General features: G+C 39.4%; 2 protein-coding genes across 10 annotated transcripts in view; one reads left to right on the plus strand and one right to left on the minus strand.

Moving 5' to 3' along the window:
• Positions 1–5925, minus strand: part of SLK (STE20 like kinase) — a 51947-nt gene extending 46022 nt beyond the window's left edge. For all 3 annotated transcript variants that reach the window (XM_030029753.2, XM_030029754.2, XM_030029751.2), the window contains exon 1: positions 5031–5925. In XM_030029753.2, the coding sequence (XP_029885613.1) occupies positions 5031–5180 (150 nt within the window). In that variant the 5' untranslated portion in view covers positions 5181–5925. The remainder of the gene's footprint in view (positions 1–5030) is intronic.
• Positions 4247–16206, plus strand: part of STN1 (STN1 subunit of CST complex) — a 57390-nt gene continuing 45430 nt past the window's right edge. For 4 of the 7 annotated variants that reach the window (XR_005933501.1, XR_005933502.1, XM_030029755.2 and 1 more), the window contains exons 1-2: positions 6084–6199; positions 11923–11987. The gene's annotated coding sequence lies outside the window, so the exon portion shown is untranslated. Of the gene's footprint in view, positions 4907–6083; positions 6200–7969; positions 9365–10462; positions 10714–11922; positions 11988–16206 lie in introns of those variants that run through there. The other 3 variants (XM_030029756.2, XM_041127118.1, XM_030029757.2) reach the window with 3 other exon arrangements.

Consider the following 16206-nt stretch of genomic DNA (forward strand, 5'->3'; position numbering starts at 1 on the left):
ATCAGTGCTTCAGCTTAGATATAAGTAAGTGGTGAAAAATCTATTCCTATGAGTGCTAAGTTACAGATGTAAAAGATACTCACCCTAGCAAGCAGCATGATACATTAGTATCATTAAGATAACTTCAAGCTGCAATATCCAACTGTAGGAATTATTTAGAACAACGTGCTGTAAGGCTGCAGAAACTAGGAAATATAAATTCTCCTTGCTCTGCCCTGATTTTGTTTTCAGGTCAGACTAATTAAAGTATTTTCTAGGATTAGAAAATAAGTTATGATGTTAGTGGTATGCAAAAAGTACTTCTAAGCAGCCACCAATTGTCAGTTAAGGCTGCACTATCATTAAATTATATAATTGGTCCAGTTTTATTAAATCACTATTTAAAAATGTATTTGTTTCTACCTGCTGTAGAAGACATTAAGGCAAAACCAAGCTCTCATGTATATCATATAGGTACATTACAAGCAAGATTGTTTTAAATACAGAAACAAAAGCTTAACTTAAATGAAGCAACATCATTAGTTTATTGGACTTGAAGAAACACTATTATCAAAAGTCCAGTATCAGCCAGAGATGAGTTTGTATTGGCCACTATTACAAATACAAGTATATATGAGTACTTAATGTAGTTGTAATTTTCAGAAGATAATGCATTTGGGTAATGCTGTTCACCATGATTATGGCTATCAGCTTCCACAACATTTCTTCTCTGAACCTGAAGAGAAAGCAGAATAGGCTTTTTAACCAAGCACCAGTTAATTGCTGAGAGTTGGAAAACTTGTCTTAGTACCTTTAAATGAAATATAAATATTTGATTTTCCAAATTCCTATGAGAATCTTGTATATACAATGCTTCCAACATCTTAGATTCAGGGTAATAAATGAGATACTATAAATGGGCAGAATATTCCAATTTAAACTAAGAAGCATGAATGCAATTCAAAACCAGGCAAGTACAAACGATTCTCTGATAATAACTTGTCAATTTCTATTAAAATATATATAGACTATCTATTCTCTCTCTATACACATACCATATATAGATACTCTATATGTTATAGAGTATACTGCCACATATATTCTACCACTATAGAATCTGTTTCCATAGAAGACTTAAATTTAATATATTTGTACAGATGGTACCCATAATTATCATAATGATACCCAAAAGACCATGAATTTCTTGGAGGAGCATCCTCTAGTGAAGGGCTCAGAGATGACACCAACTAAACATAGGAAATTCTGCAATGTAAGCGTTCTTATATTAGTGTACAATGTTCTTACTACCAAAAAAGGCTGGCAAATTTTACTGAAATATAATCCCAGCACTTTATTTCATTCAAAAGGTTAACTCGGGAAGATACCTGCATTTTAATTAGTTATGTGCATCTATATGATAAAGATTCTCAATCAGGAACTTCAGCAAGAAAGAGCCACAGAACACATAAGGCATTTTAAAGATCTGTTTTCACACCATCTGAACATTAACTTCTGGGAATTTAGAAAGTAGCTTCAAGCTGATGAAAGTATTTAATGCTTGCTTATACTGATTTACCTTAAAGCAATGTTCACTTTGTGTACTGAAGGGATACTTGATACAATAGGGCAATATAACACAAAGTATAGTAACACGATATAATAATGTAACTAATTTCTAAAGCAAACTGATTACAATTAACTTTAATACTAAGAGCCCAAGATTTTTCAGGGGACTCAACCTGATCAAATCAAGAGCAGTTTCAAACTGTCTCTCTCTTGTTTCTTCTTTTCTTTCTTAACAAAAAAAACAAAAACAAAACAAACAAACAAAAAAACCCCGCTGATCTAGCCGCCAAATTTCAAAGTTGAAATCAGCCTCCAATGCTCATGTTATGTTTCTCTGGTGGCTGTCAAAACCCTGGTAGTCCACTCAGTAATTCTAAATAATCCATGAAAGGCAATTAAAAGAGATTGGAAAAAGTCTATCATCAACAACCTCTAAATTCTCTTTACAAGGGCCATCACCTGATACTTAAGTACTGCAAGGGTCTATAAATTGAAAAAGGATGAAAAACTACACCATTATTCATTAGCCAAGAGCAAAAAGAAACGAAAAGAGCTTAAAAGTGGCCTCTTTGAGGAGGCTGGAAAGGGCTAGAATGAAAAGTCCTATACAACCACAAACCTTTGCCATCAGTAATCTGCAGCCACATAGCTCCTCTGATCACAAGAGAGACTTGCAACAGCAGTCGAAACACTTAGAAATAAAGTATCTCTAAACATTACTTAGAAGTTAGTGAATACAAATGTGTGAATTGTCAGTGCTAAGAAAGCTTTAGAAAACTGGAATAAACAACTTCAAAGGAAATAAGCTCTTCTAGTAATTTGGCTAAGTTGTTAAAAAAACAAGCAAGACCCTTGATTGGGAAGAAGGGGAATGAATCACAAAGTTTTCAATGCCCTTAAGACTTCTGTATACAAAACTAGTTATCACTAGACATAGGATTTCTAACGTAAATAATTTAATCAGCTAGGCTTCATAGTACTGTCAGAATCATTTAAGAGTTGCTTTTGAGTTTTTATTGAAATATTTGATGCTTTGTCTGAAAGATGAGTTACACAACTAAACCAAATACTTCTCTACGGCAAATCATAGCATGTAGACAATCTAACCTATTTTTATTAGAAGTCCACGGTATGCAAAGCCTTATTTATCTGGCAATTCCATTTTATCATACATCTGCCAAAACCCTGTCACACACTGACTCCCAGGATCTTAAAGTAAGGCAAATGTAGTTTTGGCAAATTTAACTGACACTAGGGTGTTGGGGTTTTTTTTACAAAAACAAAACAAAACAAAAAACCCACCACACAAAATTAAACACACACATCCCCCCATTACTTAAAGTCTTCAAACATTGACAGTTTTGTTCTAGTTCATATTCCAAAATTTGAGAAGGTATTGAATGGCTATTCTTGCAGTTTCTCATTTGAGGTGTATATCCAAGAAAGAACAACCTAACACACCCTTGCTTTCGAAACAGTATCTTGCCAAGCATGCTCAGATGCAGGAACACAAGTACAGTTAGCATCTGTGTGTAATCCTCCTTCTCAAACTAGATGGAAACAAAATGAATGCTGCTGAACACATGCAGTAGGACACTTTTTTTTTTAAATGGGGATTTTTTTCCAGGAATATTAGTACCTGTTAATTTTCACATGTGCTACATTCAACAAGTTTACCAGTGTAACTGCACGTGTAATTCTGACTACTACAATTTTTAAAATAGGGATTTAATTTTGAAAATTCAATTTCAATAGTTAACACTGTAATTTCACATTCAGAAATAAATCTCAAAGTGAAAAAAAAACCTCTCCTGTTGTACACAAAGTACACTGAAATGCAAAATTTACCAGCTGTCTTGCTCAGACACCTTCCTCCACAGACTACTGCTAATACAGACATGCCTACAGATAAAAAATGAAGTAAGAAGAGGTTTGAGGATGGAGGGGAAATGCACGTGGCGGAGGAGAAGAACACATTTAGTATTGTATCTTTGAGGCTTCCCCAGTCATCTCTACGGGACAGAGCATTATATTCACGGAAAGGGAATCAAAACTCCAATATGAAGCTTAAAGAAAAACTTTAATACTCTGAAAATGCCATTAGAGACAGCTTTATGGTTTTATAGTCACAAAGCTTTATGATATAGCAACTTCAGACATATTTCGCAGTCATTTTAATCAGAAACCCTCTTATATTCCACACTGACATGAGAACCACTATCTAGACTACGTATTGCACCAACGCTAAAATAAACTAGATGCTCTTAAATAGAACATTGACACAAATTCCTAGGGTGAAAAAAAAAACCAAAACCCAACCTACCTAGCATTCTGAACTAAGTGTGACACTTTTGCTCACATTTACAAATAGGTAACACCACACTACAATAAAACTAAAATAATTTCTACCAGAAATAGCACAGGTTTCATGAGCACCCAGATGTCATAAACTCTGAAATGCAGTACTCTAAATATAAATGTTTCTTGACCAAATTTGCTCTCAGAAACACTGTAAAGGCTATTCTTTCTCACGCTATTTTTTTCTAGTCTCAAGAACCTGCTCCAGACTCTCAATTCATGTCAGTTCCCCAATTCTGTCATGCTTCTCCTCCATGATGTTTTTTCCACACTATCCCTAAACCAAACGTGGAGCATTAATGCCCTTTTAGAAAGAGGAAAAGTAGCTGAAGATATGCCTGAAAGCTAGTCTTGTCAAACACTAGCAGCGTTATATCTATGTCACTGTACTCTACTGTGTTTGATAAATTCTAGATAAGCATCCTTAAAAACACTACTTGTACCACTACACTTAAAGACTTAAAGATCAAACATCTGAGAGAAGTGAGGAGATCCAACACAGGAATTCTGCCACGCAAAGAAAGCCAAGATAACACTACCATTTAATTTAATTCCACACGGAACAAGATAGGAGAATGCCCACTAAAAGCAATGTGGTCTTGGCCCTATAAACTACGCATGAGGCACGCAAGTCAATTTTACTCTTCATGGGCTTCCTTCTGTACAGAAACTCAAAAAGAAGTATGAACTTCACACCTAAGAAAATACAGTCTTTGTAAGGTTAGAAGTCATACTGTACACGAGTTCAAAAAAAACAAAATACAGGAGAAGCGAGGGATTCAGCAACGGGCAGGGTGGAGCAGAAGGCGGGACAATGACCTAATAGGTCTTTTCTATCTTTAGTTTCATGAGCCTCTGTGGACAAGAGGCATCTGGATCACAGCTCTGCTCTCCAACCCACACACCACGGGAACTCGGGACGCGTCCCTCCTGGCAGGGCGGCAGGTGGGCGCAGCGCTTACCTGCCTCACGAAGTTCTCCGGAAACTCGGTGCTTACAACAGGTATCCCAAGGTGACAGAGCTTACAGACAGGCAAGCTTTAGACAGAACTCAGAAGCAATACTACAAGTAATTTTTTAGCTACGGGCAGTACGACAAGTGATTTGAGCTGCCCGCTTGCCCTTACCTTGAACACTTTACCGAAAGCACCATCTCCCAGCTCTCCTATAATTTCCCAGAACTCCTCAGGGTTCAAATCCCTCTTGACGTGCTCGTATTGTTTCTTCTTCTTCTCACCGCCCAGCTTGAAGATCTTACGAAAGTTGAAGAAGGACATTTTTCCTCCTGCCGAGGGAGGCCAGCCTCCAGGCGCCCAGGCGGAGGGAGGGGGCGGGCGGCGTCTGGCGGTGCCCCCTCAGCCCGCCGTGACCATCCGGGGCAGGCGGGCGGTCCTGCCGGCCGCGATCCCCACGAGGGCCGAGGAAAGTCCTCACGCCGTCCGGGAAGCCGTCACCGCCGGGCGCCGAGAGGAAAACAACACCCCGAGATCCCCCCCGGACTCCCCCCAAAGGGGCCGGGCCCTCGACGCCAGCCGCGGCGGTCCTCTCCCGCGACGGGCTCGGCGGTCGCTGCCTACTCGGCCGGGCCGGTGACCATCGCGTCAGCAACAAGTGCCGGGCTCCCTCCGCGGGACGGGCGGCTCGGCGGCAGGCGGGGCGGAGGACGGAGCCTGAGGAGAAGAGGGATCACGGCTCCCGCTGGAAGGGGGCAGCGGCTGCCGCGCCGGGCAGGGGAGAAGCGGTCGCCCCGCTGCCCGCCGAGGGCGCTCCCGCCCCGGAGGACGGGGCGGCTGTAGCGAGCGGAGGGGGCTGCCGCGCTCCTGACTCCCGGCCGGTGCCCTCACGGAGCGCGGCCCCGCGGCAGGGCCCCGGGGTGGCAGAGAGGAGGAAGACGATGCTTCCCTGCCGGTCTCTCTCCCGCTCGCTCCCCTGCCCTCCCACAGAGCGGGGCCCGGGCGGCACCGTTTCCTGCGGGGCGGGGCGGCACCACCTCCCCCTGCTCCTCCCCCTCCTCCACCCGCCGCCTGCGCGTCCGCGCGCCCCGTGCCCGTGCCCCCGCCCCTCTTCCCGCGCTCCCGGAACCGCCTCGCGCCCCGGCCGCCGCCGCCACCGCGCCAGCGCACGCGCGCCGCCGCCGCCTCCTCCAGCGCATGCGCACGCGCCATACCGACACCACCACCCCACCCCCCCACCAACGGCTCGTCGCCGGCAAAGGTGGGGGAAGAGGCGGGGCTTTTTCCCCCGCCACGTGACGCGGCGGCGCGAGCCAATAGGAGCGCGCCGAGGCTTCCGGCGGGTAAGTCGGTGTCTAGCCCCAAAATGGAGGGGAGGGGTAGAGGGGGACGATCTCCTTCTTCCTCACCCTCCCCTTCCTCAGGGCCTGGGAAGCAGCGTTTGCGGCGGGCGAGTTCTCGTCCTTTCCTCCTGTTTTTCCTTGGGAGTAGGCTGCGTACTCGCAGTTGGGGGGAGAGGGAAGTGACTTTTCCCTTTCGTCTGCTGGTAGCCGTTATGAGCGTGGCTGTGTGGAAAAGGGATCCTTTACCCTCTGCTGAATTGCTTATCTTGAAGGACGCTTTGCTCCTCTCTTATTTCTTCTCAGCTGTCCCGTATAGGGAAAGTCTCCCCAGTCCTGTGGTGGAGGATGATATTTCCTAGGTAGGGGGACAGCTTCCTTTCAGGGCTGGTTGGGTACGTTGAGTTCCTCTTTTCAGCGCAGGTAGACTCCTTCCTCCCCCCCCAACATTGCCCCCAGGTCTGACTGGGAGCTGAAGGGGGTATGAGGCCCTCTTTGTCCACTAGGAGCGTTGTGATGGCAGGTGGTGCCTTCTGGAGAGTTTGAGCTTGAGAGTGGCTCTTTGAGGAAGGTGTTTGTAGAAAAAAGCAATGTTGGAAGACTTAATTTTGTTTGTGGGCCAGTGCTGTTCCTAGACCTGCTACTGGTTTGTCACAGTATTCAGTCATAGCAGGGTGTGATGTTAATGTACTGCACATGTTTAGTATCTTGTGAGATTTAATCACTGGGACAGGCTTGAATTTCCTTATCTCACAACCTTCTCTTCCCACAACTGATTCTTTCATCAGCCTGAAGTATGATTGTATTTTAACAGTTGTGTTGTTTGTATGCCACCAAATGTGTGGTATTTCTTCACATGAAAGCAAGAGGTGTTCCCATTGCCTGGATAAGGGGCAATTAGCAAGGCGTCTTGGAGACAAAGCTTAGGCTATGATGGCAGGCAGGAAGTCGATCTTGCAGTTAAGGCAATGATGTGAGACCGACGAAGCAACAAACGCCCAGTGAAAATCATGTAACGCCTTATCCTCATATGAACCTGAGTGCCCGCAGTTACCATTAAACTGCATTATTAGCTTGTAAAGATCAAGCCTCTGGTCTGTATCATTCCTCAGACCATTTTATTAGCATGACAGTAGTTTGCTATCTAAGGAGGGTAGCCCATGTGTAAATTCAGTAATAATAATGAGGCATTGAGAGGCACCGGTTGTGGGGATCATATGGCAACCTCGACAGTCTCCTTGAAAGAATCATGACTTTAGGGAATAGAAAGTGCTGGGATGAGTCAAGAAAGGGATTTTAGCAAAGGACTTGTCTAATAGTACAGGTGTTGGTAGTAATGAAGCTTAGAAAGATGGTTCAGAAGGAAGTAAGGCCACAGAAGTAGCCTGGAACTGAACTTTGCATCATGTGTTAACAGTGTTTTAGTTGAGGCATGCTGGGGTAGAAGCCTTTTAAGCATATGTTGGTGTTGTATGTGGAGTAGTTAGTGGTGCTAATAGTATTTATAGTGTACAGGAACACACTGTGCTAGGCACTGTCCTGCCACAGAACAAGGAGATAGCCCCTGCCACAAAGAGTTTATGAATCAAACAACAATGTTGTGTCATGAGTTAATTTATTTAACCTGTATAAAATCAGTTTCAAAGGTAGTACTACTCTATGAATAGAGAGCCTTTCAAGTACTCTTGCAAACCTGATAGCAGTTCTGATTTGTTGTAATAATCAGTATTTGTTGTTCAAAAATTATGTTGGGCTTTGTACTGACCTCTTGGCCACAAAATGTAAAACTGTTGAGGAGGGTGTTAAAGCCGAGACTGTTTATGTGTGTAAGGGTAATACCAAGAAACAACTGCGATCCAAATGACCTGTTTTCCTTTCTCCTCTATGACCTTGCTGGCTGGCTGCACCTATTAACTTAATTTGCAAGTTTCATGCAGATAGTTTGGATTAAATACAATAACAAAGTAAGTGATTGATAAAGTTTCTCCAGTGTTACCAGCAGCAATTTAGCTTCTGGAATATTAATTTTTAAAATTCAATTACTTTTTCCTCTCTATAATACCTTTTTGGTTTTTTTGGTGCCCCTTCAGGTGGGATGATAGCTTTGATTTGGATGTTAAAATACAATGATGGCTTTAATAATAATTTTCGTTTATTTTTAAAATTGGGTATTTTGATTTTAACTTGCTTTCTCTTGGATAAAAAGTGCTTTGGGACTAATTTCCATCTGTTTATTTGAACTGACTAATTGATAGAGGATTGGGGAAAAAAAGGAATCCAAAGCCATAGCATGAAATCCTTGTATCCAGGCAGGATTAGCTTTTCTTTAGCCTCAGGGTTAATGTCATAGGGCAGCAGGGTGGGGGTGGGTGTGTGTGTGTATGTCAGAGTTTGTAATAATAACTGGAAATAAATGCAAAACTAAAAGAAAATTGCTTGAGCTATATGTGAACAAATGCAGTTGAGCTTGCTGCCTTAATAAGGCTGGCAGTTATGGGACTGGGATACCAGGACCTGGTTCTTTCTCAGCTCTATTGATAAATGAACTTTTGACTGTAAGTAGTTCACATACAGCATCTGTATAATGTATCCGTTTGCTTTGAATGTGTGTGTGATAAAACAGGTTCACTCAGAGCAGAAGAGGGACAGTAGTGCATCCTACCAATGACTAAATGTTAGTAGGTACTACAGATGTGTTGCTTTAGACTTTTATAAAGATAGTCTTCCTGTTCCAGAGAGCTTTTAATTCATATAATGTTGAAAATATAAGATGAAAGGCTGGCACAAGAAAGGAACAATTAATCTAGTGATAAAGTTTTGCTTTTAACTTCTGGGTTTTTTGCTTACTCTTTAACAAGTAATTCAAGATAAAAACATTGTATCTGAAAATGAAAACTGTGGCCCAGTTTCAAGTTTTCCCTTATTCTTTCACTCTAGAGTTACAGCTTGCTGCTCAATCCCAAAAATAAACTCTGTAAGGTGAAGGTTAAGTGCTAGTAGCAAATCCTTCCCAATTTGCAATGACTTCATGGTATGGAGGGAGCTGTATGAAGCCTGGGGTTTTTTGTGTGTGTATGTTTTGGTTTGGTTTTGGTTTTTGTTTTTTTTTTTCCTGGTAGCAGGAGGTTTTAGCAACCATAAATGTTTCCAGATGGTAAGGATAAAAAGGTAAAAGTGAGTTATAAGTATATTAGAATTTCTCCTTCAGGAATGTAATCCAATGCATTTTGAAAATTCAATGCTTCCTTAAAATGTCAGGGTAAAGATGTTAAAGAACTATCTTGGTTGTGCATCAAATATATTGGCTTAAAAATAGCTGTAACTCTACTGCAGTCTTTTTCATCTCTTTGAGATTTAGAAGTCTCCCTTATACTTTCTGCTGCTTAATATCACCATCCTTTCCCATTGACTTCATCACTTATACTTGCTACTGTTCCTAACTCCAAGTTCTACTTCTGTTTCATTTAAACTGCTCTACTTCAGTTTCTCTTCATTGAAAATAAACACTTGCTTCAGAAAGCTAATTTGAAATGTGTTCTTCACAGCATATATTGCCCTTTCACTGCAGACCTACATCCTGTCTTCAGTTTTTTCAAAATATTTAATGGTGTATTTTTATATTGTCTTGACATTCTGTCCACCCACGCTTTCACTGATCTCCTCCAATCTTCTTTCTGATGTTTGAGTTCATTGAACTGCTGTAAGGTCACAGGTGGCTTGTTCATGGTTAAATCTGAGGCATAATTCTTATTTCATCCGTCTTAATCTGTCTGTCACCTTTGGTACTCAACACTGTCCCTTCTGTTTTCTTGATGTATGTGGTGTTTTCATTGATATTTTTCCAGTTATATGGTGGTGTTTTTCCATAGACTCTATCATTCCTACTCTGTTCTGTTCCTGAAGTTAATGTTTTCTGCTGTATTAGACTCATTTCAGTTCTAGGTGCCACTGTAACTTCTAGATCCTTCTAGTTAACCCATACCTTCCTTTTTAACCTCCTCCTTTTTGCATTCTTGGTTTTTGCCAAGACCTTGTGTGTCCAGCCTCTGCATCTGAAGTTATTTCCAAAAGCTGCCTTGCTTCCCTCTGCATATGACTCATTTTTCCTTGGAGTTTGGGATTTTATGTAATTAAATTCTGATACTTCGCCTTGTACCACCATAGTTTTACTAGCTTTCCTCAGTCTTTCAGGCTTTATGAGAAATTTTTGGTGATTCTCCCATAGCTGACCTTTTTTTCCCTTCTCCTGTTCATCATCATTCATTTTTCCTTTCCTTCTGAATGTGTTGCCTTCTCATAGGAGCACCTCAGTTCAGTGGATTCTAAATACCATGGTGTTTTCAGTCTCTTTCAATCTTGTGTATTGACCTTAAAGATAATCCTTTTCTTCCCTCTACGACATTTCCATCTTCTTTGTGCACGTGCCAAGTTTTTAACTTTTTGTCCTTTTTCTGTGACCCCTCTACACTTGCAATGCTGTACCTGACTCCTGTGTCCTAATGCTCTAATTAATGGTGGTAAGTACAGAGGAGCTAGTAGTATCATTAGTTAATAACCCATGTTTATGACAAGGTGAAGAAGGAAATATAAAAAGGGCTAAAAAAAATCTTTTTATTTCTTTATGATGTAAGAGAATGGCCTAAAAGGCTGTATGTTTTCCTCCAAGGAGCATCATGTTACCCATTTATTGGAAGCCTTGAGAGGGGAGACTGTATTGTATGTAGCACTCTTAAAGCCCTTCTATTAAATGTACAGTTGATAGATCTGTAGTTTAGAGACTTTTATTTCTGTTCTGCATTTGAATTTTAAAGCTGTCTTCATAAAGGAGCAAAAAAGAGACTCAGTTTTGTATTTTTTGAGCCTTTTTGATACGAGTAACAGGAATAGTTCAGTCATATATAATACAAACAGGAAAAAAAAAAAAAATGCCAGAGGTTAGACGCTCAAGAGGTTGCCCAGATCTCATTAGCCAGAATCAATGCTCAGGCTCCTATCAATAACCTGGAAAATATACATTACATGACTTTTTTCTTTCTTTCTTTCTTTCTTTTTTAATATGCATTACTGTAGGACCAGTTAATCTAAGAATTGCCATAGAAACATGTGGGATTTGGAAGCTTCAACATATAAGGGTATTACTTGATGTTTGCAGTAAAAAAATTGAGCATTAAAATGTTTAGGAATAAGATTGATCTAGTTTTGGCTTCATAAAAATCTGTGTGTTTAGTCTAAATTGGTCTAGCTTTTTCAGTAGTCAGTGGGGAAAGGTATCTTCAGAGGGCAATTCACCCTTTCCCATTTTAGGTACTTCTCTCTATCACACAGTATTTAACTGTGTGAGTTGAGTTGTCCTGGAAACGTGTTATGGGGGTTCTTTTTCCTACCTATGGAGATACCATTTCCAGCAGAACTCTTCAAGTGCAGTTCTCCTGATATCAGGCAACACCTCTGGGAGTGATGACAGAGCAAATATAAAAGTTGCCAAATTACCTGAATGTTTCCAAGTAAACAGATGATGTTTTGTTGAATAGCATTTATCTGAAATCAAATGTCAGAAGAAAAAGCAATAATATAAATATAGAAATCCTGAATAAGGATCAGATATTTCAACAAACAGTACAAGAATATTTCTTGGAAACATATTGGGTCAAAGGTGTTCAAGCTTTAGCATGTTAACTTCACTGAAGTTATTGCAAACAAAAAAATGTTTTTCTTATTGCTTCTAGTTGGTCTGCAAGAAAACCACCTTCAAGACTGATATTCGGAAACATAGTCGTATATAATTGGAGGGGTAAGTTGTGCTTTTTTACTTATTTGAGTGAGAAGCAAACCTCAGATTTAATGGAAATTGTCAACAACTTGAAACTTGCATAGGTGATTCTCTTTATTGATTAACTGACTAATGCAATTAAAAACTTCAGGTCCTCTTTCATGATAAAATTTTTCAAGAAGTCTGGATACTTTCTGGTTTGTATTTAACTGAATAACTCCTTTTATAGGAATTTTCAGGTAATATTAAAATACTGAGCTCCATTGGTGGGTAGCTGCATTTTTTTTAATACAGTAGTTAGTCTAATAAAAATTCTTTCCCTCCATGTCTTGATGACTATAACAATCTTTCACAGAATGAATAGGTCTACCTAGAGCATTGATTTCTTTTTAAATAATATACAGTTAAAATACTACCACTCTTAGCTATAGTGCTGTATTCCTTCTAACCATTTTAATAATTTGAGATTATATTTCATTTAAAGCAAAAATCTATTTGATCAAAACTGTACATGAACACAAGGCAAACTATTTAAAACTTGCAGAGCCCCTTCCATCCGATGGATATTAGAAGCTTTAGTTAAGTCACATGAAAGCATGTATTACAAATGCTTCACCATGTTTGTCTTTCCTCCAGATGGTAATTAGACCTTTTCCTCTTGCATAGCAGTCACGAGCTGATTTGCTCTTTTTGTTTGTGGCTTTCAAATTTGCATTAGTTCACATAGCAGCTAGGATTAGAAATTTATTAAGGGATAAAGATAGCTTTGCATCTCAGTATTGCTTTCAGTCAATACTGGCACAAAAAATGTCTGAACAAAAAACCCACATGTGTTGCTGCTTTTCTTGCTGCAAATCCTGAATTTCTTCCTCTGTTTCCCAGGAACCTTTTTTTCCAGAATGGACATTGTGTTCTCTTGTGATCCTGATCAGCTCTGGAATCTTGGGACTGAATAACTTGTTCTGTAATATAAAAATGAGTTATTTTTAAATCTGTTTTTTATTATGGCTGGCCAGCCAGCCAGCAAACCCAATCTTGGTTATGTGGTAAGCATAAGCAGGAAGTTTATTATGCCTTCTACAACTATGATTAAAAAGACAACATACTGAGAAGTAGGGAACATTTCACACACACACAAAAAAGGACAATCTGACAAAAAGATGGCACTGAATACTACTGATTCTTTAGTACTATCCCAAAGAGAGACATTGCAGTGGGATAATATTGGAGACATGTCTACTAGCAAAAAGGGGAAATAACATTTAGAATGTGAGATACCAACTGCTTATTAATGCAAAGATAGACTTTAAAATATAAACTGATTTTACTGAGAAAACAGCATAGTTTTTCATTGAAAAATGTTATTTTTATATTACAACCATGTTTAAAATAGTTTCTGTATGTGTAATGTTATTCTCTATTTACCTAGATTTTTATAAGCTATTGTGTAATTCTCATTTTTGAGGCAAAAAAAATAGTTTACTATGTGTCATAAAGTAGAATTTGGTTTTATGTAGGATCTCTTCTTGGTACAGCAGCAATGTGTGGAGCTGTAATAATGTGTCAATTGTTAAGGCAAACAGCAGCTATTGTGTGTTCAACAATAGTATATGCAAACTTTGGGCACTAGGACCTGCTTATGAGAAAACAGCGTATTGTGATGTGTGTCTCGAGTGCCCTGGAATCTTTACTTTTTTGACAGAGGGGACCATTAATCTAATATCTAATCCACAAAATTATGTTTTATGGTACACCACATGATATTTATGGTTTAAACCAAAAAAGCCCATTACATTAAGTGGACTGAGTTTTCTATAGCAGAAAATAAAATTACATATAGGAAAAATAATTCCTGTGGCTTCTGGCCAAGTTGTAATATATTTTTCTGGATGCAGTATACAGGTGTGACTTACCTTCAGAAGCATGAGGTAGGAAGTGGCATCTATTCAAAAACAAATGTAATTAAGGAGACACTTAAATCTGTTTATGAAAGGCTATTTGGTTTTTTTACATACCAAGAAGTTGGAAATAGTAGTGACTTTATCATGTTAGCTGTGACAGTGATTCATGTAGGGAATGTAAGAAGTTGCAGCCACAGTCGTCAGTGAGGTAATTTCTTTCAAGAATCTTAATAGTGTTATGTCCATTTGGTGCCTTCCTATTGGATTCAGAAAAAGTTTTTAAAGGTGGGAAAAATCATCACTAGCAAAGAAGTCTAGCCCTCTTTGCTCTGTAGGGAGGAAAGCTATTAAGAAGATACCCATGTTGCAGGACACGTATTCCTGAACAGTTTTGGTTTGTTCTATATCAGTCCTATATCAGCTCTCAGTGATGAGATTTGCACAGACCTCAGAGGGAGCGTCTGTAAGACATTCATTATTTCAGAACATCCTAAGAGAATTACAAAAATTGCTAACCCAAAAGTTAATAGAGGACAAAGTCTCTGGATTTTTAACAGGTCCTAATAGAGTTTAGGAGCTGAAGATAAGGGATGATGAGCCAGCTTTCCTTAGCTGAGAAGAAACTACTCTTCAGATCATTCAAAGCTCATAGAATGCGGTGTAAGAGATTGTGCAGAACAGTTTGTCGTAAGGAATCAGGAGATAGCTACACACCTTTGGCATTTCTAAAACTTTTTGATTTTGTAGGTCAGAGCAGCCTGGGTGTAACTTAAGAAATCTTGTGCTTGATTTCAGGTACAAAACTTCTAGTCCTCAGGAAGGAGGCACAGTTGCAAAAGAAATTCAGAGAGTAGTGGACTGGGAATTGTACCTTTTTTGATACAAAACCCCACACTTTTGATAGTTTTCCTAGCTGTTGGCTGAGAGGACCTGTGTGAGGAGCATTAGAAAAGCATTATAAAGCTTTATTCCGATGTGGGATGATAGTTCAAACTTCCCCCAGTAAAAGGGAGACTACTGTAATAACACATATAGTCTCAATGCTTTTATTTTTTTAATCTGCTGCCTTTCATTTTGCCTAGGTTTGCCTTTTGGAATGTCTGAACTTTTTTCTACAAGAAGTGCCTTCAGACACGCAGCATTATGAGTCTTTATTTGGAGGAGAAAAAGAATAATTTTGTGGAATAGCATAAAAAAATAACCAAAGAACAAATGCAGCTGTTCTAGAAACAGAGATCAGTGTCAACCTAACTGTATTAATCTTTCCAAGAAGAGTAACAGTTAGGTCTCAATCTTCCAGAAGAGCTCCAAATGAGTAATCTCAGTCTCTAGTTACGGTCACAAAATATATGATGGTCCTAGTTGTGTCTGAGACTTCAAAATTATTCTGACTTGAATTATTTTGTGTATACCGACAACAGCGCTATTTGGACACCATGTTTCAAGCACAGCCTCACAGTGTTCTGATATAGTTAAAAGGTTCACTTTTATAGCAAATAAAAACTTAAATTGATTTCAGAACATTAAGCAGGTCTGTCATAATCTAATGCTTTGATATGTGCTGGGAACATTTTGAAAACTTTATCACAACTGTGCACCTACACCAAATGGTAGGTTAATTATTTTGAAGTCTGTGGTTGTAATGGAGTGCTCTGTTGTGCTATGAATGTTCATATAAATTCTGATCTTCTTCCAGAGGCTGTTTTACTTTACACCAGATGCATAAACTTATTTAAAGGGGAGGGAGGAAAACTTGGCTCTAGAAATTGAGTCAACCTTGTCATGGAGTTCACAGGCCCAATAGCTTCAGAAAGCTATTAACCAATGCTTGCCGCTTCTACCCAAATTTCTGAAATTTTAAAATGTTCATTCAAGAAGTGAATCTAATTTTATCTAAATTATTTAAATCTAAATTATCTAATTAATCTAAAGCTTTTTTACACTGCTATACCAAAGCAGGAAAGCTAACTGTGTTGCCTTAAGCGACATGAATTAGGTTTTATTCTCTTTGTTCTGAACGTTAACTTGAATGAGTTAATATTCCTTTGTGTTGGATCAGTAAATTACACGTATCTGTCAAAAAAATTTTGCTTTGCCAAGAGCCTGTTTGGAATCCTCTTGCTATCAAAGCTTCCATACTGCTGTTTTTCCAAGCAGCAAACTTATAAATAAGAAGTAATTTATTTTTAGTTTTGTTTGTTTTTATTTCACACTAATAACCGAGAACCTTCTCTCCCAGTGAAAGAATGTCTTCTCAGCAGCTCAGCTCATTCTGGCAGCACTATGGGTGATTAAGAGCTTTCAGAGAGAATTAATCATCTTCATAGACTTCCTCCTGC

This window comes from Aquila chrysaetos, chromosome 11 (assembly GCF_900496995.4).
Source record: "Aquila chrysaetos chrysaetos chromosome 11, bAquChr1.4, whole genome shotgun sequence".
Classification (NCBI taxonomy): domain Eukaryota; kingdom Metazoa; phylum Chordata; class Aves; order Accipitriformes; family Accipitridae; genus Aquila; species Aquila chrysaetos.